The following is a 27975-nucleotide window of genomic DNA, read 5'->3' on the forward strand; positions in this document are numbered from 1 at the left end:
GCCCCTGGGTGCCATTTGCAGAGGACCCACGTTTCTGCCTTCAGGGGTAGTGTGGGGAAGCCCCAATCTGTGGACATGCTCTCTGGGCCATCTCCCCATGGGCCTCATCAGACACCTTCAGACCCAGAGGTCATGTCTCCGTGAGGATCTCCTTGGCCCCTGCAGGCTGTGGGACCAGACTGTCCAGGCTCGACTCTCAGCTCCTACGTGGGTTATGAACCTTGAGTGGAAAGCTTACCAGGCCCATCAACATCTCAATTTCTTAATCAGTGGAAGAAGAATGTGAGTGCTAATTTGTTGTGAATGTTACACAAGGAAATACAAAAAAGGTGTAGCACAATGTACATGGCTAATTATTCAGTAAGGTCGGCTGCTCATGGCTGGCTCTTCTGTCCTAGCCCAACTCAGTGCTGTCCCCTGCACCCACCCACCTGCCACCCCACTGGCTTGTCAAACATCTCGTTGTTGTGTTTTTCCTTGGATCATCATCCACTGATGTCTACGTGCATCCCACCATGTGTTTCCTGAACCTTGGGACCCAGTTCCACCCATTCCAGAACATTCTGCGACCAGGAGTAGCTGGTACTTGGCTTGCTTTGGACTTCACGGAGGGGAGTTTATTCAGAGTATCTGAGGAGGGTCCTGTGCAGAGTAAGAGCAAGAGTACACCTTCCTGGATCTCTCTTTCCGAAGAGTGGGCTATCAGATATTTCTGGGTGTTAGGAAGATAGACACGTAAGGTCTTTTCTCAGATTCTCCCCTGAGGGCTGTGCTCTATCAATGTACCTTGGCAGTATCTCCCAGATTAACAGGAATGCCCTTTGTCTTATGATGACTACATTATTGCATCTCAGAGGCCAGGCTGGTTGGACTATTTCTTCAGCTCAACTAGTCATTAAGAATCAACTTTAAGAAACTGCTAAGCCTGTGCTTTCAGCCCAGAGCCTCACCCTCATCACCACCCCTCCTCTCCTGCCTCCCGGAATCAGGCTTTCAGAAAGTACTCCCATGCCACTCCCAAAAGGCTGTACCTGATTTGTTCCTCTAGTGTCATAGAGGATCATTGACCTCTCCACACTCCTTCACACTTATTAAATTATGACACATTTGCTGCACCTGAGTGCACCTTGGTCTCCGTGATGATTGGAGGGGGCAAGAGAAGTCTGGAAGCCCCACCCCTCCCAGAGCCAGCCCAGGATCCTTGTCTTTCTCTCCATTTTGGCAGGCGGTGAGACATCAATCTCTTTCAACCGGAGTGGGTTCCCTTCGTTTTTATCTTGAGACGAGGCCAAAACGGGCAGACCCTGGGTTGCCATGAGCTTTACCATCACCAGCTGTGAGCACCCTGACCCTCTGGTGAGTGCTGCTAAAAGAGAGGGAAAAACGAGTGGGGACGGGAGCAGAATGGAAGAAAGGCCTGGAGGGGGCCCCAGCCTGGAGTCCCAGAGCCCTAATTGATTCATGCTCAGGATGGTGGCTCACATTCTAGAGACTTAAAGTGGTTAGATAGGTGTGCAGCTGCCCCCACAACCTCCATCATGAGGGCAAAAACTCCTCCAGGGACACTAACCTTGATGGGCAAATCCTAAAGCAACGGGGAAGAGTTGGAAGATCCTCTTTGGTTTAACTTTATTCACAGGTCGGTCGCTGCTGAATCCAAATCTCTGAGTGTCTGTTTTCCAAGTTTCTCAGTGTTAACATTTCTTTGATCAGAAGGACTTTCTGAAACAAAGCAAAAGGAAAGAGAGAGGGCATCTGAGAAAGAGAGTGAGCTAATATTTACCAACCAGCCAATCACCCCGGGCGTTTCATGTGCTTTATTTCCTTCTTTCCAAGCCAATGACACAGGTGCTTCTGTTCTCAGATGGGGAAGCTGAGGCCCAGAGAAGTAAAGTGACAGTCACCCCTCTGGAGGCATCTCGGGGCCGGTCTGTGAGCCCTGGCCCCAGCACCTTCGCAACCTATTTCTGAGCGCTGTAACGCAGCACAGTGGACTGACTGGGGCCCTTCTGGTGCTTGCCGATGGCCACCATGGCGGGGAAAGAGCTCCTCAGCACCAGGCCGGGGCTGCAGCCCTGGCAGGTGTGTGGGGGGGGGGGAGGGGGTGGCACCCTCCTCCCTGGGGCTCTCAGATTTCCCTCCGGCCCAGGCGGCCAGCCCCTGCTCACCGTTGCCCAGCCTTCTGGGGAAGAGATGGAGGCGGGCCCTCTTTTCCAGGAAATTGTGGGAGGCCCTGCAGAGATGTCTCTTCTTCCTTCCCCAGAATTCTTTCCTCCCTACTGTCATGAAATGAAACAAAACAGAAGAAAGCAAAAGTCTTGGGAAATCCTTGGGGGACTCCCACATTTTGGTTTACCTGCAGCCCCCTGGAGAGTGTTGGGTCTGGGCCTGGACCCAGCCTCCTTCAGTGGTCGGTCTTCTCTTCATTTCCAGGGTCCACTTCCCTGAGATGTTTTTGGCTTTGCATGCATTTTGCTCTGCCAGGAACTTGGAGAAATATTAGCAAGGGGAAGATAGCCTCCTGGCCCTTATGGCCTAGCTGGGGGAGAGCAGGGCATGCAGGAATGTTCTGGTACAAGAGAGAAAACATGAATTCCGTAACAGAGGGACACAGAGTGCTGGGAGTTACTGGGGAAGAAAAGCATATGGGTGTGGGAGGTCAGGGGAGATGGTGGGGAGGAGGCTCTGAGCTTGGGGAGCTGCAAGAGGGTAGGGGAAGCAGGGGGCTCGAGTGGGGGCCGCAGGGGGAGCTGAGGCACCAACCCAGGATAATGAAGGCTGCATTTGGAGAAACCTGGACTACCCCATTGGCTAGAGCCAGGTCGGTGGGAGTGTTAGGAAACAAACCCAGAGGGCCAGGTGGGGGGCTGGAGGCTGGGTGGGGTGCGAGTGCAGTCAGAAGGGCAGGGGTCCTCTTCCCCCCAGGACCCACCCTCCCGAGGTTGCCGTCACTGCACCAGAACCACCTTCTGTCAGCCCCAGGCAGGTGGGCACTGTAGCCGTTGACATTTGCCTGCCGCATCCATCCATTCGGTCGGTCTACACCCAACACAAGTGTCGGCTGCTCTAGCAGCTGGGACTACACAGGCGGGTAAGGCATGATTAACGCATTCACGGAACTCCCAGCCCAACCCAAGAGGTGGAGAAGGGAACTGTTATAACAAAAAGGCTGTGAGGAGAGCTTTGGCAGACGTAAACACAGGGCCAGTGGGAGCTGTACCATTCTGGGCCCAGGAGCCCCATTTACCGGTCTGGGAGGGAAATCTGCCCATCTTCTGACCTTGGAGTTGGCCCCCACCCCTCCTGCCCAAGGTTGCTTGTCTGCAAAGGGCTTCAGGCCAAGCAGCCACTCCCCTTGCAGGGCTCCAGACTTCACATGCAGGCCCACCTAGATGTACAGTGCAGAAAATCACTGGAATTTTGAGTCTGGACCTAAGAATCCCAAACTGGCCAGCTGTTAACCCTGTCCTATTGCCTCTTCCCCCTGGCAGGCCATCCATCTACCCAGGTGAAATCAGGAAGTCCATTGATTCCTCTTAAAATGCCTAAGTGTGTCTTCTCTTGTTCCCAGCAGAGAGGTGACGATGTGCTCACCTGTGACAACGAAGGCCAAGGCAGGAAGAAGGATGGGCAGTCCAGGAGCCCTAGCAGCAGCCAGCTGATCTATAGCATCCTGGATATCCCACCATGGTATCTCTGCATCCTCATGGGGATCCAGGTAATGCCACCCAGCGAGCACTGGGTCCGAAGACACTAGACTGCCTCAAAAGTAACACTGATCACACCCAGGCCAAATTAGTCAAGGTTCCCCAACTTTGGTTACTCATATTCTTGTCTTCCATGTAGTTGACCTACAGGGGAACTCAAAGTTCCATGTGTCTCTTTTTCTCAGGAGTGTGGAGGTGAGGGTGGTAGGACTGAGCAGAAGATTCTCATGCTAAGCTGATGGGTCATATCAAGGAACCTGACTGCATCATGTTCATGATACCAATTTCAATTTATTTGATTTGCAACAACTAAAAAAATGTGATAACCAGTGCTTGGGGGGAATTTGGGGAAACAAGGACTGTCAAACACTTTGGTTGGAACATTTTTTGATGCAACCTTTCTGGATGGCCTTTGGTAGTTTCCATCAACATGTAAATCACAGGCCCTTTAGCCCAGTCCCCAGTGCTTAAGAATTTCTCTGTGGATACACTGGCAAGGACTGAAGATGCACAACATCTCAACAAAGTACCAAGATGTTCTTGTAAGATCATTGGCGATAGTAACGTCAAACCACACAACAAATTAGCAAAACGGTAAATACAATTCAAATATCCTTCAAAGTGAACTGGTTAAACAAGTTGTCACACAACCCAACAGATGACTTTTGTGTGCAGCTGTTCAAAAGAGAAAAAGATACATTTATCTTGCTTTTGGGGAATATTCCCCAACGGATAGTAAGCGAAAGAAGCAAAGTAAATAACTGTGTATATACTGTTATCTTTTGTGTGTGTGTTAAAAAACAGAGAGAGGGAGAGATAGAAGTAATTTGTGGTTTTGAAGGATTCATAAGAAACTAATCGAGGTATTTAGCTTTGGAAAAAAGAACCAGGAAAGGGAAGGTGGCTTTCCACTTTCACTTTTCATTTTGTAACTTTTTGTGACATGAATTTTCCAGACTCATAGATGTGCTTCTTTTCATTTTACAAACTCAACATGGGCTATCAGAGATGGGACACACTTTTTATTTACTTCTTAGCACTTTCCTATGAAGTAAGAAAAGCCAAGGTCATACTACTTAAAAATATTATTATGAACCAATAAAATGGATAATATGAATAACATAGCTCTATCTTCACTGACTCAGAAAACCGTAAGGACCTATTTTTGAGTTTAAGAAAGCCAAATGCTGCTGTCAAGTTTTCCCAACACCATTTGTTGAAGAGACTATTTTTCTCCCAGTGGATATCCTTTCCAGCTTGCCAAAGATTAAGTGATACATAGTTGTGGGTTTATTTCTGGGTTTTCTATTCTGTTCCATTGATCCATATGTCTATTTTTGTGCCAGTACCACACTGTTTTGATTACTACGCTCTGTCATATAAGTTGAAGTCTGGAAGCAAAGCTTAGAGCTTTGCTTTTCTTTCTTCTTTCTTCTTGGTTTTGTTTGTTTGTTTTTTGTTTTTGTTGTTGTTGTTTGGAGTGGGAGGAGGAAGGGGCAGAGAGAAAGGGAGAGAGAATCTTACCAGACTCCACACGCTGTGCAGAGCCTGAACCCAGGGCTCGATTTCATGTCCCTGAGATCATGAGCTGAACCAAAATCCAGAAGCAGACATTTAACTGACTGAGCCACCCAGGAGCGCCCCTCCAGAATTGCTTTGCATTTTCAAGATTGCTTTGGCTATTCGGGGTCTTTTGTAGGTCCATACAAATGTTAGGATTGGTTGTTCTAGTTCTGTGAAAAACACTGTTGGCATTTTGATGAAGATTGCGTTAAGTGTGCAAATTGCTTTGGGTAGTATAGACATTTCACTGATACCTGTTCTTCTGATTCATGAGCATGGAACATAGAATGTCCTTCCATTTCTTTGTGTCCTCTTCAATTTCTTTCATCATTGTTTTATAGTTTTCAGAGTATAAGTCTTTCACCTCTTTGGTTAGATTTATTCCTAGGCATCTTATTACTTTTGGTGCATCTGTAAATGAGATTGTTTTTCTTAGTTTCTCTTGCTGCTTCTTCACTATTGGTGTATAGACATGCAACAGATTTCTGTACATTGATTTTGTATCCTGCGACTTTACTGAATTTGTTTATCAGTTCTAGCAGTTTTTTGGTGGAGTCTTTCAGCTTTTCTATATATGATGTCATATCATCTGCAAATAGTGAAAGTTTACTACTTCCTTACCAGTTAGGATGCCATTTATTTCTTGTCTGATTGCTGTCGCTAGGACTTCCAGTACTATGGTGAATGAAATGGTGAGATTAGACATCCTTGTCTTGGTCCTGACCTTATGGGAAAAGCTCTCTATTTTTCCCTACTGAGGATGATATTAAGTGTGGGTTTTTCATCTATGGCCTTTATTATGTTGAGGTATGTTCCCTCCAACTCTACTTCATTGAGCGCTTTTATCACAGATGGAAGCTATACTTTGTTAAATGCTTTTTCTGTATCTATTGAAATGATCAGATAGTTCTTATCCTCTCTCTTACTGATGTAACATATCACACTGATGGATTTGGAAATACTGAACCACCCTTGCAACCCAGGAATAAGTCCCACTTGATCACAGTGAATGATTTTTAGACTATATTGTTGAATTCAGTGTCCTAGTATGTTATTGAGGGTTTTTGCATCCATGTTCATCAGGGATGTTGGCCTGTAGTTCTTTTTAATGAAGTTTTTATCTGGTTTTGGTATCCGGATAATGCTGGCCTCATAGAAAGAATTTAGAAGTTTTCCTTCCTTTTCTGATTTTTGGAATAGTTATAGAATAACAGGTATTAACTCTTCTTTACATGTTTGTTCAAATTCACCTGGGAAGCCACCTGGTCCTGGACTTTTGTTTGTTGGGAGTTTTTTGCTTACTGATTCAATTTCTTTGCTGGTTATCAGTCTGCTCAAATTTTCTATTTCTTCCAGTTTCAGTTGTGGTATTTTGTGTTTCTAGGAATTTATCCATTTTTCCAGGTTGTTCAATTTGTTGGCATATAGTTTTTCATAATATTCTGTTGCAATTGTTTATATTTCTATAGTGTTGGTAGCTATTTGTCCTCCCTCATTTATGATTTTATTTATTGGGGACCTTTCTCTTTTCTTTTTGATCAGTATGGCCTGAGGTTTATCAGTTTCATTGATTTTCTTTCTTTCTCCTTTCTTTCTTCTTTCTTTCTTTCTTTCTTTCTTTCTTAAAAATCAGTTCCTGGTTTCATTGACCTATTCTATTGTGTGTGTGTGTTTTATTTATTTATTTTATTGTGTGTGTGTGTGTGTGTGTGTGTGTTTTAAAGTTTTTCATTTATTTCTGCTCTAATCTTTATTATTTAATTTTTTTCCCTGCTGGTTTGAGGTTTTGCTTGCTGTTCTTTTTCTAGCTCCATTAGGGGTACGGTTAGATTATTTATTTGAGACTTTTCCTGCTTCTTGAAATAGGCATGTATTTGGTATAAACTTCCCTCTTAGAATTACTTTTGCTGAATCTCAGAGGTTTGGACTGTGGTGTTTTCATTTTTATTTGTTTCCATGTACTTCTTTTTTCTTCTTTTACTTCCTGGTTGACCCATTCACTGTTTAGTAGTAATGTTATTTAATCTCTGTGTATTTATGATTGTTCCAGTTTAGTTTTTTTTTTTTTTTTTTTTGTGGTTGACTTCTAGTTTCATAGTACTGTGATCAGAAAAGATGTAGGACTTTGGTCTTCTTGAATTTGTTGAGGCTTGTTTTGTGGGCCTATTCTGTTATGTGATCTGTTATGTGAAAATTCTGGAGAATTTTCCGTGTGCACTTGAAAAGAATGTGTATTCTGCTGTTTTAAGATGGAATGTTCTGAATATATCCGTTAAATCCATCTGGTCCCTTGTCATTGAAAGCCATTGTTTCCTTGTTGATTTTCTTTTTAGATGATCTGTCTGTGGATGTAATTGGGGTGTTAAAGTACCCTACTATTATTGTATTACTATTGATTAGGTTCCTCTATTGTTATTAACTGTTTATATATATTTGGGTGCATAAATACTTACAATTGTTATATCTTCTTGTTAGACTGTTATTTTTATTATTATATAGTGTCCTTTGTCTCTTGTTACAGTCTTTGTTTTGAAGTCCATTTCATCTGAAATAAGTACTACTACTTAGCTTCTTTTTAAAAAAAAAAAAGATTTATTTATTTTAGAGAGAGCGCAAGCAGAGAGAAGGGCAAAGGGAGAGAATCCTCAAGCAGACTCCTCACTGAGTGTGGAGCCTGATGAGAGGCTTGATCTCACAACTCTGAGATCATGACCTAAGCCAAAGCCAAGAGTCACATGCTTAACTGACTGAGCCACTCAGGTGCCCCCCACCTCAGCTTTCTTTTGACATCCATTTGCATGATAGATATTTCTCTATTCCCTCACTTTCAATCTGCAGGTGTCTTTAGATCTAAAACGAGTCACTTTTTAAGCAACATTTAGGTGAGTCTTTTTTTTTTTAATTCATTCTGACACCCTATGTCTTTTAAGTGTTTATTCCATTTACAAAATAAGTATGGATAGATATGTATTTATTGCCATTTTATTACTTGTTTTGTCATTGTTTCTGAAGACTTTCCTCTGATCCTTTCTTTCTCTCTGCCATAATTTGCTGATTTTCTTTAGTGATATATTCCAATTTATTTCTCTTTATTCTTTGCATGCTTGTTAGTGGTTTTGATATATAGTTACCATTAAGTTTGTATATAAGCTGTTCTGCAAATAGCAGACTATATTAAGTTGATGGTCATTTAAGTTTTGAACCCGTCTTTTCTCCACGTTTTAGGCATACATTATTATATTTTATATATATTTTGTGTGTGTGAGTTCCCTGACTGATTTTTTATGGAAATACTCATTATTACTGCTTTTGGTTTCCTGTCTTTATACTTTCACTTTTGATCTCTCCTTTCCACTCAAAACATCCCCTTTAATATTTCCTACAGAGCTGTCTCGTCATCACAAACTCCTTTCATTTTTGTTTGTCTGGGAAACGCTTTATCTCTCCTTGTATTCTGAATGATCGGCTTGCTGGATAGAGTATTCTTGGCTGCAGATTTTTCCTGTTTGGCACTTTGAAGTGCCGGGGCTGCAGCCAGCGCTATTTTTGTTTTTTTTTTTTTTTTTTTACAATTAACAAAAAGATTTGCATTAGAACATTTACACTCAGGGAAGAAAGAGGTATCTGCATCATCAAATGTGGAATGTTGAAGAAATAGTTAAAATAAATAAAAGACTCCAAACGCGGTTGGGGCTGGCTCAGGCTGGGACTCACAGAGGCCTCTGCACATCAGCTCCAGGCTGCAGGGGCCAATGGCCTGGCCATACTGGCCTCCTCCCCGACGCAGCACAGCTGTGCCTGGGACACAGAGAGTCTCTCGGGTGCTGGTGCAGCCAGCAAGCTCACTCCCCACTTTCCTCACTGATCTCTGTGACAATGTCTATCAGGCTCTGGAGCCACTCCCTCTGGCTTCCAAGATTTTGTTGAGAAATCTCCTGCTAGCCTTATGGATTTTCCCTGGTAAGTTAAAGACTTCTTATGTCTGGCTGCTTTTAAGATTTTTTTCTTTATCCCTATATTTTGCAAGTTTAATTATACTATGCCTTGGTGTGGGTCTGCTTTTGTTGATATTGTTAGGAGTTCTTTGAGCCTCTTGGATTTGGATGCCAGTTTCCTTTTTCAGATTACGAATATTTTCAACTATTATTTCTTCAAATATATTTTCTGCCCCCTTTTCTCCTTCTTCTTCTGGAACATCTATAATATGAATATTATTATGTTTGATGGAGTTACTGAGTTCCCTAAGTCCATTCTTGTTTTGTGTAATTATTTTTTTCTCTTTTGTTCAGCTTGATTGCTTTCCATGACTCTGTCTTTGAGGTCACTCATTTTTTCCTCTCCTTCTTCTAGTCTGTTATTCATCCCATCAAATGTGCTCCTCATTGTTTACTGAGCCCTTTATCTTAGCTGTGTTCTTCCTTAGCTCTGTATTAAGGATCTCACTCATCTCTTCCACCCCTTTCTAAAGTTTAGTGAGTATCCTTATGATCATTGTTTTAAATTCTCTATCAGGCATGTTACTTATATCTGTTTTACGTTGGTCTCTGGCTGTGGCCTTGTCCTATTCCTTCACTTGGGATAAATTTCTCTGTCTCCTCATTTTGTCTGCCTCTCTGTGTCTGTCTCTCTGTGGTAAGAAAGTCAGCTATGACTTTTGCTCTTGACAGCAGTGCCTTTATGAAGTGGAGGTCCTTAGTGCCCTGACATGCAGTGTGCCCTGTTCACCAGGACCTGGTAATTCAAGGGAGTCTCCTGTGTTGCTAATGCCCTGCTGTTGTGTCTGAGTCACTGTTCCTTTCAGTGCAGTCATCTACACTGCCCTCTGCCTGTTGTAGGCTGTGCTTGCTCTCCCTGGTGTTAGTGGGACCCAGGCAGGCCAGTTCTAAGGGGGTGTGGGAGCAGGGCAGCAGTGTTAACAACATAGGCATTGAACCACTAGTCTAGGCCAGACCCCCCAAAGTGTCTAGGTGACTACAGCTGGAGTCTGTGAGCTAGGCAACTGGAGCTGTGAGGCTGGGCTCCGTGCAGTGGCTGGGTGGGTGGCACTCTGTTTATTCTGAAGCCTACCTCTTTGCTTCCCGTCATGTCCCCCTGTTTTGTGTTCCTGCCTGGGTTTCTTACCTAAGATATCAGTTTCTAGTGTTAGGATTCTGCACTTGAACCCCAGACCCTCAGTCTGGGTCTGTCTTTTGCTCCCTGGTCTCTGTGTTTCCATGGCTGATCTGGATGCCTGCCTCTTACTTCTGTTTAGGCTCCTCTGAGACCAGAGGTAGCATTTTTCCCTCTGGCAGGGCAACGCCAATGGAAATGAGGGTGGAACAGGCAGTCACAGCATGTACTTGCCACCTGTCCACTCTCTCTGCTCTGCCCACAGCACTTCCTCACGGCCCTGGGGGGCCTCGTAGCCATACCGCTCATCTTGGCCAAGGACCTGTGTCTGCAGCATGACCCACTGACTCAGAGCTACCTCATCAGCACGATTTTCTTCGTCTCTGGCATCTGCACTCTCCTGCAAGTGTTTTTTGGAGTCAGGTAGGTAAAACTCTTTTCCTTGGATTCAGACTTTTCCATGCAGGAGTACCAGCCAGATTTGCTTGGCTTGCAGCTGGACAGGTGGTTAGGCAGCTGGTGTAAACTATGTGGAAACGTGGGACTCCGAATCAGAGCCTAGTTTACTGTCAATATTAGCTAGGATTCACAATCAAAGTTACATAAATCCAGATTAGCTCAGGCAATAATGTGTTCTTTATTAATGTGCAAGATCAGGGCAAGAGAAAGGCAAGATGCATTATGCATCAGGAACGTGTTGAGCCAGGGACTCAGGAGCCACTGGGACTTTTTCTTCTCTTGCTTCTACAAAGGCCTTCTCCTGATGTTTGTGAAATGCAAGGCAAGAATACAAATGGATCCCCACACACTGGATGTCTAAATATTGAAGATTTATAAACCAAACTTACAGACTCTTAAATATGTTCTGATCATTCTACCTGGAAAGCTAGGTTTGAATTTAGAATTCTCTCACTGTTCAAGGTTCTGCTTTGGAACCCACTCAAGGAGGGCTGACCCACAGCCTGTGGCCTTCTGCTTCTCTTCCCACCTCAAACTTTGCTCCAGATCACAAATGGTCTTACGTGCATGAATGTGGATACCCCAGCCTGCATATCCAAGCTCCACACCCACCTGCCACACACACACACACACACACACACACACACACACACACCCCAGATTCCCCACATAGTTGATGCTTGGCCATCCTCAGGCCTATGTGTGTGCACCTGCATCATGGTCTGCCTTTAGCAGGGCACACCTGGGGTGTGACCCAAGCAGCCTCTGGAAAAGGCCCAGGGCCATTTGGGCAGAGAATTCATGGCCCTCAAAGGGGAGAGGCACACAGACTTGAGGTGGACATACCATACCCTCTTTGGCCCCACAGACTCCTTCCCCAGAGAAAGCAGAGAGGAGCCCTCTGGAGCCCCAGCCTAGGGGTGGGGGGCTCTCCTTGCCTCGTCTGAAGATGGCGCAGTTTCTTCATCACACTGCTGGTGGCTGTGCTTCATTGTCACAGATGGACTTCCACGCAGGAGTGCAGACAGGCTGCTGGCAGTCAGCACACTTCTCTCCCAAAGCAGGTGCATACCGCTCTGGCTGCTCTTGCATTTTAAAATTCCAGGGAAGAGCTCTAATTGGTACAACATGTGCCAAATGCCCAGCTCCCACCCATCAGGGCAGCAAGTACGGCAACTCCCATTCAGGAAAGTTTCCCAAAGAAACAGGTGTCCTCTTTAAGGAAAAAGAACATAGAAGTAGGAAGACAAAATCATGTATGAAAGAGAATATTATTAACTTGGTAAAAAACCTCAACAAATTACAAATTAAAAAAAAAAAAAAAAAAGAAACACCACAAGATGCCCCAAATTCCAAAGTATAGCATGCCATTTTTATTATTTCACTTTCTCACAGCCCCCTGTCATACTTCTCCCCCCACATTTTATGCTTGCAGACTCTTCTTCTTTAAGTGAAGGTTGGGTACTCTTTGATCACCTCTTCATTTTATAAAGAGAAGGAAAGATAATTCAGTCACTTTTCTAGCATTGGTTAGTCCAAATTTATTTGTTAGTTACTGCTAGTTGAGCTACATCATCATGCCGTCACACACAGACTGTAACACTGCTATCGATTCGTGCCCTGCAAACACAGGAATTCTCTTGTACTTGATTTCTATCAAAAAATTTTTGAATGCATGCTGTATTTATAAGTGTTTCATGTGCATTATGAATTATATTCTTGATAGGAGACAACTTCCATCTTGCCTGCATATCCTAAGAACCAAATCTTCTCTGGCAATTTTGTGTATCTGATGATTGTCAGATCATCCACAGACTTGCTTCTGGCCCCATACATTTCAAAACTTGTTTCTCATCCACCCACCCACATATGTCAATGCCAGGTGCTATAGGACACATTGATAACATAATGTGACCTTGGGTTCTGCACCTTCACGTCACCAAGTAGAGTGAGCTGGCACAGGGGCGGGGGCGGGTGGGAGGAGAAGACACAGTAATGACCCCAAGGTGGCTAGCAGTAAATTAATTATGTGGTTTAGTGCCTCAAACCACGTAAGTACATACTACCACTTTCAACTAAGTTTCTCCTGACTCAGCTTCTCCTTAGCCAGATCCTGAGAGTGCTAATGGCCTTTCTAATGCCACTGATGCAAGATTTAGATCCTGTAAGGTGGCAGTGCAAAGAGACCAGAGTGGTAGCCAAATGTGGCTGAAACTATTTACTTTTGCAAAGTTGACAAAAGCATATGGCTAGTGAACACATTGCAGGGACCCCTCCCTGGGCTTTAGAAGGAGCCAGGCAGGTGAGGGTCCCTTCACCATCAATCTCCTTTTGACCTAACCTGTGCCAGGCCTATGCTCAGCCCTGTGGTTGTGAAGGGAAATGGAAAACATTTCCTACAGTGTGCTTCCACCTGACCTGTCTTGACAGAAAATGACTTGACAGGAAAAATTAATATCCATTTATTCTCTGTCAATTATCTGAATAAAACCACACAGGTATAGACTAATATGCAGCTGGACACTTTTTTCCGGATAGGCTGACAGTAAAGAGCATTTGGAGGAGTACATTCACTCCTGGCGTGGCCTTTTTGCCTGAATCAAATCAAAGGCAAATCAAAGTGCTTCCTTTGCAAGTCATTTCCAGGTGATATGCCAAGGCTTAAGTTCTTGCCATCTCTGCTGAGGAGTGGGAGACTCATGCCCACAGTTTTGGTGGGTTGGTTCCCTGCCCTCTCTTTCTTCTGTCACCATCTCTGTGAGCCAGTATCTCTTCCAAATTCCCCACCAAGGATTCAAAGAGTACAGGGTTTGCTCTGGTCTGTCAGAACCTTAAAATCCAGAGCCCCCATTTTCCTGGATTGGCCCTAGAAATGCAAGATGCTGCAGTAGCGTTAGGGAGGCCTTGCCATAACCTGCCTGGGTACCCAGAGATCCCTCATCTGCCCCAGCCCCACAGGGAGTTACAAACACAAAGCCCCTAAACCTGCTTTGCTTTGCTTCTGCCCTCTTGACATCCAGATATACCACTGGAGCTCTGGCAGGAGCAGGAACAGTGGTGGCTTTTGAGGTAGAAGTGTGACCTGACAATCTTCACATCAGAGGAGTCCCAAAGATGGGGCTGGTGCTTCTGCTTCCTCTGAGTTTAAGTTGAATAGCTATCCATAGGGAAGGGACAGGATGGCATTTCCTACAATGTGGCAGGTCCTTACCTGCTTGATGTAGGGAGTTCAGTAAAAAGATGAGCAAAACGTTCTTTGTCCAGTAGTGAAGTAGTTGGGACTCAGAGAGCTCAGGATTTCTTACAACACAGTGACCCTTTTAAACTCCAGAAGAAATCATTAGTCCCATCTTACATTCCTGAGGTTCTGCTCCCCATTCTGATCTATTGCAAAGAAAAGTCCCTGTGACATCATCCTTTGCGCACTCATTGGGTTGACTCAGGAAGGGAGCATCAAAATGATGACTTGGGAAAGATTGGATGCCAGCAGCTGACCTTCCAGATGCATCTGTCCCCAACTGTTGACCATTTACCCATTCTCTCCCCCTCTTACTCACAGGCTTCTCGAATTGCACATGTCCCAACCCCAGACCTTCTCAGGGGAATCGTCCTTTCCAGCAATAAGGCATATTGCTCTACCTAGTGGAGATGTAATACTCCCTCTCCTTTCTACCTTGGATAATATTTGCATTATTTTCTCCTGGAGTCCTCATGTTTGTATGAAGTGGAACAGTTTTTTAATTTTTCCAAAGCCTTGAAAATTAAATTAGATAATGCACAAATGTACCTCAGTGCCAGGTACAGAAAATTTATTTTCACATCAAGAAATGGATTGTACTGTAAGAAAATTTTGCACCCTCCCTCCCTTTTTTTTTTTAATAATTAAAGAAATTTAGTTGTAAATAAAAATAGTCCTCCTCTCTCTTTTTAAACATTTACGATGCACCATAATATTTTTCCATTTCAACAAACTCACTTTTGCAATAGTACTTTTTAAAAAATGATCACTTAGTATTTCATATTCTAGATTATATAATTATATTCTGATTTATTTATTTCCTATTAAAAGACATTTAAGTCGTTTCAAGTTTTTCATTCTCATAATAGCAGCCGATGTAATTTATAATTATGAGAGGTATAAATTATATATATCCTGAGAATCATTTATCTAGTTAAAGACAGTAAAAAAGATTATTAGAAATTTTTAAGGTTATTTGTGGGTGGCTTACATTATATATGAAAGGTGTATATTTTATGTAAGTTAATAAAGTTTATAAGGTTAAAGATAAAAAAGACTGGAACAAAATGTTAATAATTATAAAATTATACTTATATTATAATTATAATTATATAATTATATAATTAGAAAGTTATAATTATATAATTAAAAAGTTATAAAATTAGGGTGATTTAAATGTATTCTTTATATTTTTCTTTATTTTCCATTTATTTTCCTTCAATGTCCATGTATTACTTTATAACTGAGAAAAGTAACTATTTAAAATGATTTTTAGAACAATATCAGGGCATATTTCATGAACCATACCTTTTGAATCTGTGCCTGAGAGCAGAAGTCCAGTAGGCTGCCTATTACCATCTTGGAGGAAGGACTGGATGAAGGTTCCAGCCTTGGACAAATTCTAAGATCGTGCAACTTTTGTCACTTCACCTGCTTTAATCTTTGTTTCCCCAATCCATTTCTCTGTGATCAGCATTAAAGCCCTAAAAACAAAAAAGGACCAGCGTGTCTTGGGGGCAGAACAAGGGAGAACTGGCCATTCCACCACTGGTTTCTGGCAGGGGCCTGGTTTGTGGTCAAAGGTATACTCAGGGTAGTGACCACTGGTGGGTTTAAAGAATATAGACAAACAGGCTTCTACTTCCCACCAGAAATCTTCCTCCCTTTTTTTTTTCTAGACAGAGGCAAATATTTCATCCATGTAAGCTGATTATGTACGTACTACCTTCCAAATCTCTAGTTAACACACTTCAATTTTAGTATTACTAATCAATGTGAGAACAAATGACTGAGATCTCCTTTTCTTCCACACTTACAAGCTCACTCTAACTCTCATCACATACATGCAGACTTCCCATCCTCTTGTTCTCCTATACTCCCAGCATAGATCAATATTTTGTGTTATAATTAACAACTGTGATGTTATTTGGAGCTGAATCACAAAGTTATTTTCCTGCCCAGATTTTTGCTTTCCCTGGAGTTTACATATTTCTTATTTCTAATATACATAATTTTCTATGTACTTATTTCTAATTCAATTCTATGCTCTTTGTTTATTGTCTAATTTCTTCTTATTAACTTCATTCATGGGGCATCTGGGTGGCTCATTCAGTTAAGCATCCAACACTTGATTTCAGCTCAGGTCATGATCTCAGAGTCATGAGATCAAGCGCCACTCCACATTCATGACTGCTTAAGATTATCTCTCTCCCTCTCCCTCTGCTGCTCCCTTCCTCCCCTCTTCATGTTCTCTCTCCCTTAAAAAAATAATTAATTGATTAATCAATTAATTAATTTTGTTCACATCAGCTTCAGCTTGAGGAACTGTCTACTGGAGCTCTCTGCCTTGCTGCAACTTGGAATGGTTGCTCTATATGCCTGGTATCCATTATATTTATCATCCTGAGATGCCTCTTCATTCCTATCCTGGGAATTCCCTTCATGTCAGTTCTCAAGTCTAGGTCTCTTGTTCTCATATCTTTCTCTTTTCTGGAGGAACACAATAATCCAGTACTTCCTGAGAGAGAGAGAGAGAGAGAGAGAGAGAGAGAGAGGGAGAGAGGGAGAGGGAGAGAGAGAGAGAGAACAAAAGAGATAAATTTTGTAAGACTTTGTATATGTGAAAGTGTGTGGATTCTACCCTCATACCTGATGGATAGCTTAGCTGGGTATAGGAATATAGATTGGAAATAATTTTCTTTCGGAATTTTGAAAACACTGTTCCATTGTTTTGTAACTTTCAATGTGATTTTAAGAAGGCCAAAACTTTATGTAATCTCCTTCCCTTTCCCCACCCCAGAAGCTCGCAAGGACTGCTTTATAATCACAGTGTTGTAAATTTTTAGTTATGTCTTGTGGCCTGAGTTTATTTTCGTCCATCATACTGTGTACTGAATATGTCTTTTTAATAGGCAAATGGTCATCCTTCAGTTTCTTTGAGTTTCTTTCTCAAACTCCTTTTATTCACATGCTCGATTTCCTGGAGTGGTTCTCTAATTCTCTTACCTTTTCTTTCCTATTTACAACGTTTTGTATTTTTGCTCTTTTGCAGGGAGGAAAACATATCACCTTTATCTTCCAAAACTTCAACTGAATTTATTTCTACTATAATACTTTAAGAGCTTTTTTGTTCTCTGAATATTCTTGTTTTATGCATCCTATTCGTGCTTTATGAATGCAAGATCTTACTTGCCAAAGATATAAATGAGAGTATGTTTTAAAATTATCATCTCCCAGGGTGCAAATGGCTCAGTCAGTTAATTGTCTGCATTTGGCTCAGGTCATGATCTCAGGGTCCTGGGATTGAATCCCACATCAGGCTCTCTGCTCATGGGAGGCTGCTTCTCCCTCTCTGCTCTGCTTGTGCTCTTTCTTGCTCTCTCTTTAATAAATAAATAAAATCTTTTTTAAAAATGATAATCTCCCTACAGTACAAGCTACTTTCATCTGTTTCTTTATTTGGGTCTCTGTCATCTATAGTCCTGTTGTTGTCTGGTGATCCTTGTATATTTAAGGTAGGATCTCAAATGCTTGACTGGTAGTCTGGTCCTGAGACTGCATCTCGTTCACTTTGGACTTCATTGCAGCATGATATGCAGGAGTGCCATATAACCCAACTGCAAGGGTCACAATTCACATTGTAGTCTTAATATGGTGTCATGAATTTCAGATATCTTTATGCTTTCCCTAGCATACCTGGGGAAGCCTGAATTTCAGCATCTTTATGCTTTTCCTATCAGGTTGTCCTATCCTCCAGAAAAAGACCTTCCAGTCTCTTGCCTGAAGAGTAAAGACCTGGCTGGAAGTGTGCTAGAAGCTCAGTTGGAAAGTGAGCTGGATGTTTTAGTGTTCAGTGTGCATATATTAAATGACTCACCCCAGTGTTCAGTCTGATATCTTCACATCAACTGTGCCAATTTCCCTGCAGTATGCAGACCCCGTGTTTTGTCTTTTCTACAGGATAAACTCTGTCTTTGGCCAAGGTGAGGGAAGGACAGTCCCTTGACTGTTTCTAAAAAAGACATTAAGCCTGTTTCAGTTCCACATTTAGTCCTACTTCAAGAACCATTTCCTGATATGTTGTGAGTTTTTCAGTGTAATGCCATTTACCTATTGCTAGCATAGAATACTGATTCCCCAGGCTGGTCAGATCAGTTACCACTGTCCATCTCTGCTCTTTAGCTTTCAAAGTTTTGTTGCAATTGTCTCCTGCTAAGATCTTTTTATCTTGTGATTTATTCTTCTAAAATATATTTTAGTGTCATTTTAGTGGAGTTTCAAGAGGGAGCAAGTGTATAATTTGGCATTTTTAACCAGAAGTCAATTTTTTTTCTTACTTTGCACAAAAACTCAATACATATTAAAAATATCAAGTCTTTGTATTTATTAATTGCCATAAACATTTTTAGTGTGTTTTTAGTTTTGAGCATTTTTGCAGTATCAAAGTTTTTATATTTCTATGGTAAAATTTGTTAAATTTTTTCCCTTGCTATTTCTTTTTTTTTTCCCCTTGCTATTTCTTGATCTACTTTTAGACTTATAGAAATCCTTTCTATATCCAATAGATAAGATAAATGATCATCTTTTTAAAAAAATACTTGTATGGTGTTGTTTAGATTTTTAAATTTAACTCTTGAATTAATTTTGGGATTTATTTAGGTGTATTGTATGAAGTGAGGCCTCAAATTTATTTTTTTCTCCCTGAAAGCCAATTATCTCAATATCATTTATTGAATAAATAGGAATCAAGACTGTATTCATCACATATTAAGTTCATATATATTATTTACTCATGGGAGACAGAGAGAGAGGCAGAGACATAGGCAGAGGGAGAAGCAGGCTCCCTGCGGGGATCCTGATTCAGGACTTGATCCTAGGACCCCAGGATCACAACCTGTGCCAAAGGCAGATGCTCAACCACTGAACAACCCAGGTGCCCCTGTAAATGCTAAAGTTAATACATAGTGTGTTGGAACATGTGGGGCATTGTCAGAGAAACTCTTTCAAATCAAATGTAACAAAAACAAAAATTACCAGGGAGGAGACATCTGAAATAGATTCAACAGCAATACAAGAGCAGTAAGCTTCAAAGTGATCAGTAGATCCAATAGAAGCAAATCCATCCCAGCGGACATGTGTTGTGACATCACATGAAGAGTGCTATGCCTTAGACATTAACCTTTAAATGTTAATGCAAGCCCCTGAAATAGAGAGATAGTGTCTACCTTAAGAATTGGAATAGAAGAAATAATGAAGAGGAGTGGAATGAAAGCTTTGGAGCTCTGTGCAGGTGGCTGTGTACTACCTGCAGGGCTGATTACGTGCCATGGGGCAAGGGGTAACTAAGGCAAAGATGTAGTCTTGGACCAGCCCAAGCACATGGATTCCAACAACACAAAAGAAAACAAGGGATGTAGAAAACAAATCTTAGAGAACCCACCTGCAAGAGATGGGAATGCCAGACAGCAGTTTTTTTTTTTTTTAAAGCCCAATATAACAGCTGTAAGAGAAAACACAAAAGAAAATGTTATAACGTACACCATCTGCTCAGGAAGTACCCACACTTTTCAGAGGGAATAATAAAGTAATGACCATTACTGCTATTTGGTGAGTGCCAAATATGCCCCAGGCATTGGGCTACCCATTTATACATATTTAATCTTCATGGCTACTCTCTGGGGAAAGTGCTATTATTTATATATCAGTGCTATTATGTTATATCAAAGAGGACACTGAGGCTTGCAAAAGTTGGGTGACGTGCTTAGATCACACAACTGATAGGAGGTAGAGCCAGATTTAAATTTGCCATGCTCTTAATCAGTGTCATAGGGCAGTGAGGAACCTGGATGATGAGGGAGGAGACCCTAGCCCTCCTCCTGGTTAACTCTATGACCTTGGGCCCAGATCCCCCATCTATAAAAATAACAGGGCAAGCTGGATATGTTTCAAGAAACTCTTCTCACTCTAAAATGTTGAGTTGGTTTCAAATCAACAGTCCATAATTTATAAGAGAGACATTTAAGTCAGAAGGCACATGTAGAACAGTAGTGAATCATACTCATGCACAGATTTAAAAAATCCAGGCTTGCCATCATGGTAGCAGATAAATTAATCATGAAATTTAAAAAGAACGCTGAAATATACATCAAGGTCACCATAGGAAGTAAGACATACATAGAACAATGAAAGCCTAGAATAGTACTGAGTGCACATACCCTATACACATACTGCGGATGTTCATAAAGGAAGAATTAGTAGAAATGGAAGGAGTGTATGTAGATCAGTCTCAATCAATCTCTCTCTCTCTCTCTCTCTCTCTCTCTCTTTCTCATCTGTCTACCAAAAGGATACTAATAAGTAGTTATACCTGGGGCCTTTGGGTGGCTTGGTTGATGAAGCGTGGGACTCTCCGTTTTGGCTTGGGTCATGGTCTCAGGGTAGTGGGATCCAGGCCTGCAACACTCTGCGCTCAGCCCGGAGTCTGCTGGAGATCTCTCCCACCCCCTCCCCTTCTGTTCCTCTTCCTGCTCATGCTCATACACTCTTTCTTTAAAATAATAAAATCTCAAAGAAAAAAAAAGAAGCTATACCTAACAAAATGGGGGTGGGGTGGGACAGGAAGGAATAGAAAATGGGATTTGAAGGTGTAAGTATAAAATAATAAGGGAATAATTTATAGATACGTTGTGTGAACCTGAAGGTAGAGCATGATCATACCCTGAAGCAAATAAATGAAAAAGAAAATTCATCTTGCTCTTGAACATAAAAGATATGTTGCAATTACAAACAAAGGCAGAAATTCCATGTATCATATTATCCCAATGACATGTCATCATCTCAAAAGACAATAACACGAGCAGAATTAGAAAGGAACGCAGCTATTTAAAATTTTGAAATATTCTCTTAAATAATTTCTCACTTAAGGGATGAATTCCTGCATGCAGCAGCAGAAGGCATTTTTTTTTAATAAAAAGGAAGCTCGCTACCGTAAGAATTGTTACAAATATATTTTGACAGTATCCAAATTCCATGTAATGAGTAGACGGTTTGTAGATAAGGAGAAAACAGACATTAAATCACACGAATGAGTGCACATCTCTCATAGCTTAATGAAATGCAAATTAACATTTGTTAGGACTTCATTACATGCCTATTAAACTTAAGAAAACCAAATGACAAACTCAATGTTGGCAGGTTTTTGTGTGGTTCCCGGCTCAGCACTGGAGGGATGAGAATGAAAAATAATGAATGCCAGCCCTGCCCTTCTGGAACCCAGTAAAATGGACATGGCTGACATGGTGGACTTTGTAGGCACCCCCAGAAGGTGTTTAAAGTGATCCTTGAGAGTAAGTTACTGGCAGCGGTTAGTTTGTTAGTACGAGGGCTGAGACATATGTCGCTAGAAGATAAGTGGGAGTTTTGTCTCACTCATCATGGTGTCCTCAATACCATGGCAGCCAGTGCCTACCACGTGGCAGATCCTTAATAAATATTTGGTGAATGAGTGAAATGTGCATATGGAATTATAGCAAAAAATTAAGACACAAGTTCTGTATTAGGTAACTCTGGTTGTACCCATACACAAAGGTTTATATGTTACTTTTTAAAGCTCAAGGGGGTTTTGTAAAGATGTAAGTAGAGCATGTCTCCCTTCTCTGTTTCAAGATATTTAGATTTCATAGTTTTTAAATTAAAAAAGTATTCACGCATACCCCTACCACCACCTGTGTATTCCCGCCTTGCGTGGGCAATGGATTCTGTTCTACTTTGAAGCCTTATGGGTCTAGATTTATGGTCTAGATCAGTTGTTCTCAACCGTGGCTGCACAGTAGAATCACCTGGAGCTCTAAGTGCACCCCATACCTGGGCGCACTCCTAGAGAAGCCCACTGATTTGTCTGAAGGTGATGCCCAGGCATTATCCATTCTCATGTCCAGCCAGGGTGCAAAGGCCAATTAGGCAGCAAACTCTTGCATCAACTTCATATTTTCATTATATAGAATGTACTCAGTCTCCCGAGAATAATCCTTTGAGCAATTTTTATGAAATTCTGAGTACAAAAATACCCTTCTAGAATTGTTAAGAAAATGTATTGGAACTAGGTGGATCACGGTGACAAGTGTAATCAGGATGCTGAGGTGCCTCTGGGCCACCCTTCCCCAAATGTTAGTGTCATAGGTGGGCAGACAAGGCCAAGCCTTGATAGCCTGTGATCTGATAAGAGAGGGTCATTGAAGGTTGACTTATCAGGCTGCATTTACCTCAAAGGGAAGAAAGTTCTCAAAGTTCTCACAGATGCCAGAGTGAGAAGCCAGGCAGGAGTAAGAAGGATCTGGATGGAAGGCACTTGGCCTGATAATTGACCTAAAAACTGTTCTCTCCATGTGATACAAAGGAGGCTTGAAGGTACAGGTCTGGGGGTGCTGATCATTTTTGAAGACCCAGAGGAATCTGGCAGCCCAGATTTTAGGCTGTGCATCTCTTGGGGGGAGACCTCCACACAGAAACTGTACTTTTATCCTGGGCTCTGGGGAAGATTCTCTGGGACCAGGGTAGATGATGGCACACACTCTATATGCTTGCTGAGCTCTGTGCTGTCTCCAAGTCATTTCCCAGGGCTTCCCAGGTTTACATCTCCTAGACTGGCGTTAGGCCTGCTTGTCTCCCCCCAACCACCCCTCCTACCTGTCCAAAGTCTGGCAGGGCTCCTGCGTCTGATGGGAGCATGGCAGGAACTCCCTGTAGGGTGAGACCAGCTGCGTCATGTATTGCCTCTAAATCAAGCTAGGGCTTGGAATGAAAGAACCTCCCCTGAGCCCAGTTTCAGACCCCTGCTAATGAATCTCCCGGGTAACTGCATCCTCTTCTCCCTCCTCCAGGCTGCCCATTCTCCAGGGAGGGACATTTGCTTTTGTGGCACCCTCCCTGTCCATGCTGTCCCTTCCTGCTTGGAAGTGCCCTGAATGGACATTCAATGCCAGTCTGGTGAACACCAGCTCTCCCGAGTTCACTGAAGAATGGCAGAAGAGGATCCGAGAGGTGAGGGGGCCCATGGGGTGGAGGGGGTAGTGTACACTACTACTACTATGACTACTACTACTACAACAACTACTACTACTACTACCACTACTACTTTACGTATGTTTGATAATCCTGTCCCTACTCTATTTTTTTCTCCCCTCCTTCCAAAGTCTGCACTTGTAGCTTTGTAAATGAATTTTTTTCACTTAAATTCAACACGTATAGAAAATAACTCTCAAAGCTGAACTTGCTCATGTTACCAGCACCTGGATCAAGAAACAGAACATTAGCAACACCCCAGAAGCCTCATCATGCCTCCTCCCAGTCCCCTCTCCTCTGGGGATAACCGCTGACCTGATTCCTAACACCATAGATGCGCTTCACCTGGTTTTGAACTTTATATAGAGAACCACACAGCACGTACTAGTTTGTATCTGCCTTCTTCATTCAACATGATTTTTCTAAGTCTTCCACATTGTCATATGTAGGGGTAGATTCTTCATTCTCTTTTCACTGCGTAGTGTTCCATTATATAATTACACAGTAATTTACTTGTCTGCTTACTTATTCTGCTGTTACCCAAACTCTGTTTAAGAGTAGCTTCAGTTATGGGCTGTTATAGATAGTGTTGCTAGGGATGTTTGTGTACTTGGTTTTAGGCAAACATATATATATATTTTTTCATTGAAAATACATGTAGGAGTGGGACTACTGAGTCACAGGGCATGTGTACCAGTCAGGGATCTCCAAAGAAATAGAAGCAATAGGATATATAGAGACACAGACAAGAAGGGGTGCATTGTAGGAATTGGCTCATGTGGCATTGGAAGCCAAGAAATTCTTGAGCTGTTTGCTAAATACCGGTGGGCAGTCTGGGTTGCCAGTCTTTTTTATAGTAGTCTGGGCCCGGACTTCAGATTAGGCAAAGCTCAAACCAGAAACACTGTCCATTCTAATTTTTAAAAATATTAAATCCTTGCAGACTCTGGGAAATGTCCAGCATAGGCAGCCTGCCACCCCTGTGATGGGCCGTATACCCTTGTATCTCCCACCAAAAGCACATGTGCGCATCGCGCAATCTGGACCGTCCAGGGCAAAATAAGTGACCAGATGAGGATGGGGATTATGTTGTCTGTGAGCTCAATCGCGCCTGGTATCAACTCATGGACCCTAGTGACTACATTCAGGTCATACTTCCTCCCTCTCTTTAAGACTTAGGGGCATCGCCACAAATCACAACTATTTGAGATTTAACTAAAAACTCCTGTCCCACAGAAGGCAAAATTTCATTAGAGCCCTATTATCCTCTTCCTAGACCAAACTGCTGATCATTGGCCACCGTCCAAGGACCCGTGGAATTATACGGGGGTAACCCCGGGCATTTATGTGTGCATAGTCAGCCATCTCACGCATGACTCGGCCCATTGGCTGGATTTAGATCTGCTTTACTTCTTCCATCAAGGTTTCTCTGGGGAAGCGTCATATGCTCTTCCAGCATCAACCTCCCTCAGTTGGGCAAGCAGCACCTTTAGCCAAGCTCCAACCACTGCTTTCTGAATCCAGGGACTCACATGGTGAAACTCAAATCTTTGTTGCCAGCCTTAGGTCATCTTGTGAAGTAGTGTCTGGCCCAGGGGAGGTGGGGACTGTCACTTGCCCATGAATCCTATGAACCCCTCCTGTGTCCCTGCCTTTTCTCTGCCTGACTACAATTCTTTCCTTTAATCAGCAGATTTTGTTGATCTGTCCTTCTTTACTTGAATGTCTTTCTGGTCTCACGCAAGAACATGACTGGGGTCTCTGATCCTGGAGTTACTGGGTGCTACTCACTAGTGGTCTAATTCAGTGCAGACTAGTTAGTGATGGTCTGTCAAAGGGAAAGGGGTGGAGTAGCTGCTCCGGAGCACAGCCTCAGCAGAGCGGGAGCACCGGCTTCCACCAGGGTGGGTCCTCATTCAGCACAGACTCTACCACCTTCGCTTCCCATAAATCAGGGAGCGGGCTGCGAAGGCCATGACCTGTGAGTTTCAGCCCAACCCTCTGCTGTTCTTCTTCCTTTTCTAAAGCAGCCTTTTTACACATACCTATGCTGGGACAGGCCAAAAGTGCGTGTACTTCTGAAATCTGATCCATCTGCTTCCTTTTTGTCTCAGAGTGGCCCCCATGTTAACCAGGCTCTTTTTTTTTGTTGTTTGTTTGTTTGTTTTTTTGTTAACCAGGCTCTTTAATCATTAAAGAACAATACCATATAGCTCTAGACTAAGACATTCCTAAGAATGTCACTTGTCAAGCTGGCAGGCCCTGGATTTTTGCCAGGTAGAGTGGCCGATCTCGGGATGCTGTGTGTTGTACCACCTTCTCCAAATGAGGCTGTACTTCTTCAGGGAAGCCTAGTTTCACTATACCATCAACAGAATGAATCACAGAACACATGTGGCTTGTGGGTGTTTGTTTATTTGTTTGTTTCTGCTGTCCCCCAGGGAACCTATATTTGGCTTCATTAAATCCAAATTTTCTCAGCCATCAGAAAAGACAAATACCCACCATTTGCTTCGACATGGATGGAACTGGAGGGTATTATGCTGAGTGAAATAAGTCAATCGGAGAAGGACAATCATCATATGGTTTCACTCATGTGGAATATAAGAAATAGTGAGCAGGATTATAAGGGAAAGGAGGGGAACTGGGTGGGGAAAAATTAGAGAGGGAGACCAACCATGAGAGACTTGTAACTCTGGGAAACATACAAAGGGTTGCAGAAGGGGAGGTGGTTGGGGGGATGGCATAACTGGGTGACAGGCACTAAGGAGGGCACTTGATGGGATGAGCACTGGGTACTCAACATATATTATATGTTGGCAAATTGAATTTAAATTAAAAAATGTAAAAATAAAAAAAATAAATCCAAATTAAAATCAAGCAAAACACAAAAGTGGGGTTTCTTTACCTGGCTCTGCTAGATGCCAGAGCAGGATTTCCCTTCCACGCAGACCTGCTGAGCACTGGAATTTCCTCTGTAAGAATCTCTTGCTTTCCTACTATCCAAGAAGAAAGATCTGATAAGTTAGTTTGTCTCTTCCCCTACCGAAGCATTTTGGCTCAAATCTTTCCTGTTTCCTAATGAAGCACCTGCCTCCAGCAATACCATGGCACAACTCACCAACCTTCACCGTGTTCAGAACCAGTTACCTTGTGTTTTGAGGACACTGGGCAAGAGTTACGGAAAATAATTTCCCTAGGGCTTGAACAAGTATTAATAGTGAGGGAGGTGTTTAGGGATATGGGTCATGCTGTACCTGCATTAAACATGGGATCCCAAATGTCAGAGACACCGTATTTTCTTTGATACCTTTATTGTTTATTTTTGTGTTTATGATATATGGAGTCCTTTTAAAGCAGGAGTATGAAAACTACGGATCAAATCCAGCCTGAGGTCTGTTTTTTTTGTTTTGTTTTGTTTTAACTGCTCACAAACTAAGAATGGTTTTTAAGTTTCAAAGGCTGTTCTTAAAAAGAATATGCGATAGAAACCACACATAGCTCACAAAACCTAAAGTAGTTACCATCTGGCTTTTTACAGAAAAAGTTTGCCAACTCCTGCTCTGAGACCCAGGGCCCAGGGTAGGGATTCCTTTGTCCCTAAGACAATAGTCTCCACTATTTTTCTCCACCTAGCCTCCAAGAGTCCAACACAGTGAGCCAAACCCAGAGCCTTATCTATGGTAGTTGAGCTCCACCTGCTGGCTTAATGTTCTTCACCAGTGCTGTAAGCAAGAGAAAGTTCTTTCAAATTGCAACTTCATTTCATTAATTAGATTGATTGGTTGATTTCTCCAAGCCAGCCTATGGGAATTTAAGGTAGATACCCCGTGTTTATCTGAGTTATATTTGTCCACATACATGTCAGGGATTGAAATCACTGGTGGCCAGCACACCAACTGTATGTCACTATACTAGCCACCAGTGAAAGTGACACAAATATAGGACCAATAGGAAGGTTTTTACTTGCTAGGCTATAAGTAATGGAGAAGTGAAAGTGAACGGTGGTTCTATTTTAAGGACATGGTGGTAGCAGAAAAAATAAAAAACCAGGAAGGGAAGGCAAGTTCAGTTTTCAACACCTTGAACCAATTATGTCCTTAGATATAAGTGAAATGATATAAAGGATCATATAAAGCAATGATATAAAGGATGAGAAGGAGGGATTAAGATTACGTTATTACTACAAGGTACTCACCCTACTCATGAACTGGCACAGTGTTCTTTGAAAGTGGACTTGGTATGTTGTAAACTCTAGGGCAACTCAAAAAAGTGAAAGAAAAGAAAGTAAAAGAAAGAAGAAAGAAAAAGAAAGAAGAAAGAAAGAAAGAAAGAAAGAAAGAAAGAAAGAAAGAAAGACAAACATGTCAAGAATGGAAAACGATGGAACCATATGAAACAGTCAATTAAAACCACAAAAAGAGAGACACCTGGGTGGCTCAGGATGTGATCCCAGGGTCCTGGGATTGAGTCCCACGTCGGACTCCCTGCAGGGAGCCTGCTTCTCCCTCTGCCTGTGTCTCTGCCTCTCTCTCTCTGTCTCTCATGAATAAATAAAATAAAACCACAACGAGAGTGGAAGACAAATAGGGACAAAGAACAAGGTCAACAAATAGAAAACAGTAATAGGCATAGTTGGTATCAACCCAATTATCACTAAGTGGTATCAATAATCACTTTGAGGGCAGCCCCAGTGGCACAGCGGTTTGGCTCCGCCTACAGCCTGAGGTGTGATCCTGGAGACCCAGGATCGAGTCCCACGTAGGTCTCCATGCATGGAGCCTGCTTCTCCCTCTGCCTGTGTCTCTGCCTCTCTCTCTCTCTCTCTCTCTCTCTCTC

The 27975-nt window shown here is 42.5% G+C and overlaps 1 protein-coding gene across 1 annotated transcript in view; it reads left to right on the forward strand.

The window, feature by feature from the left end:
• Nucleotides 1-896: 896 nt before the first annotated feature.
• LOC112908900 (solute carrier family 23 member 1-like) overlaps nt 897-27975 on the forward strand; it is a 47192-nt gene continuing 20113 nt past the window's right edge. Inside the window, exons 1-4 of the mRNA XM_072762979.1 lie at nt 897-1356; nt 3575-3718; nt 10645-10802; nt 22956-23115. Coding sequence (XP_072619080.1) covers nt 1315-1356; nt 3575-3718; nt 10645-10802; nt 22956-23115 — 504 coding nt within the window. The 5' untranslated portion in view covers nt 897-1314. The remainder of the gene's footprint in view (nt 1357-3574; nt 3719-10644; nt 10803-22955; nt 23116-27975) is intronic.

The sequence above is a fragment of the Vulpes vulpes genome, chromosome 7 (genome assembly GCF_048418805.1).
Source record: "Vulpes vulpes isolate BD-2025 chromosome 7, VulVul3, whole genome shotgun sequence".
In the NCBI taxonomy this organism is placed as follows: Eukaryota; Metazoa; Chordata; class Mammalia; order Carnivora; family Canidae; genus Vulpes; species Vulpes vulpes.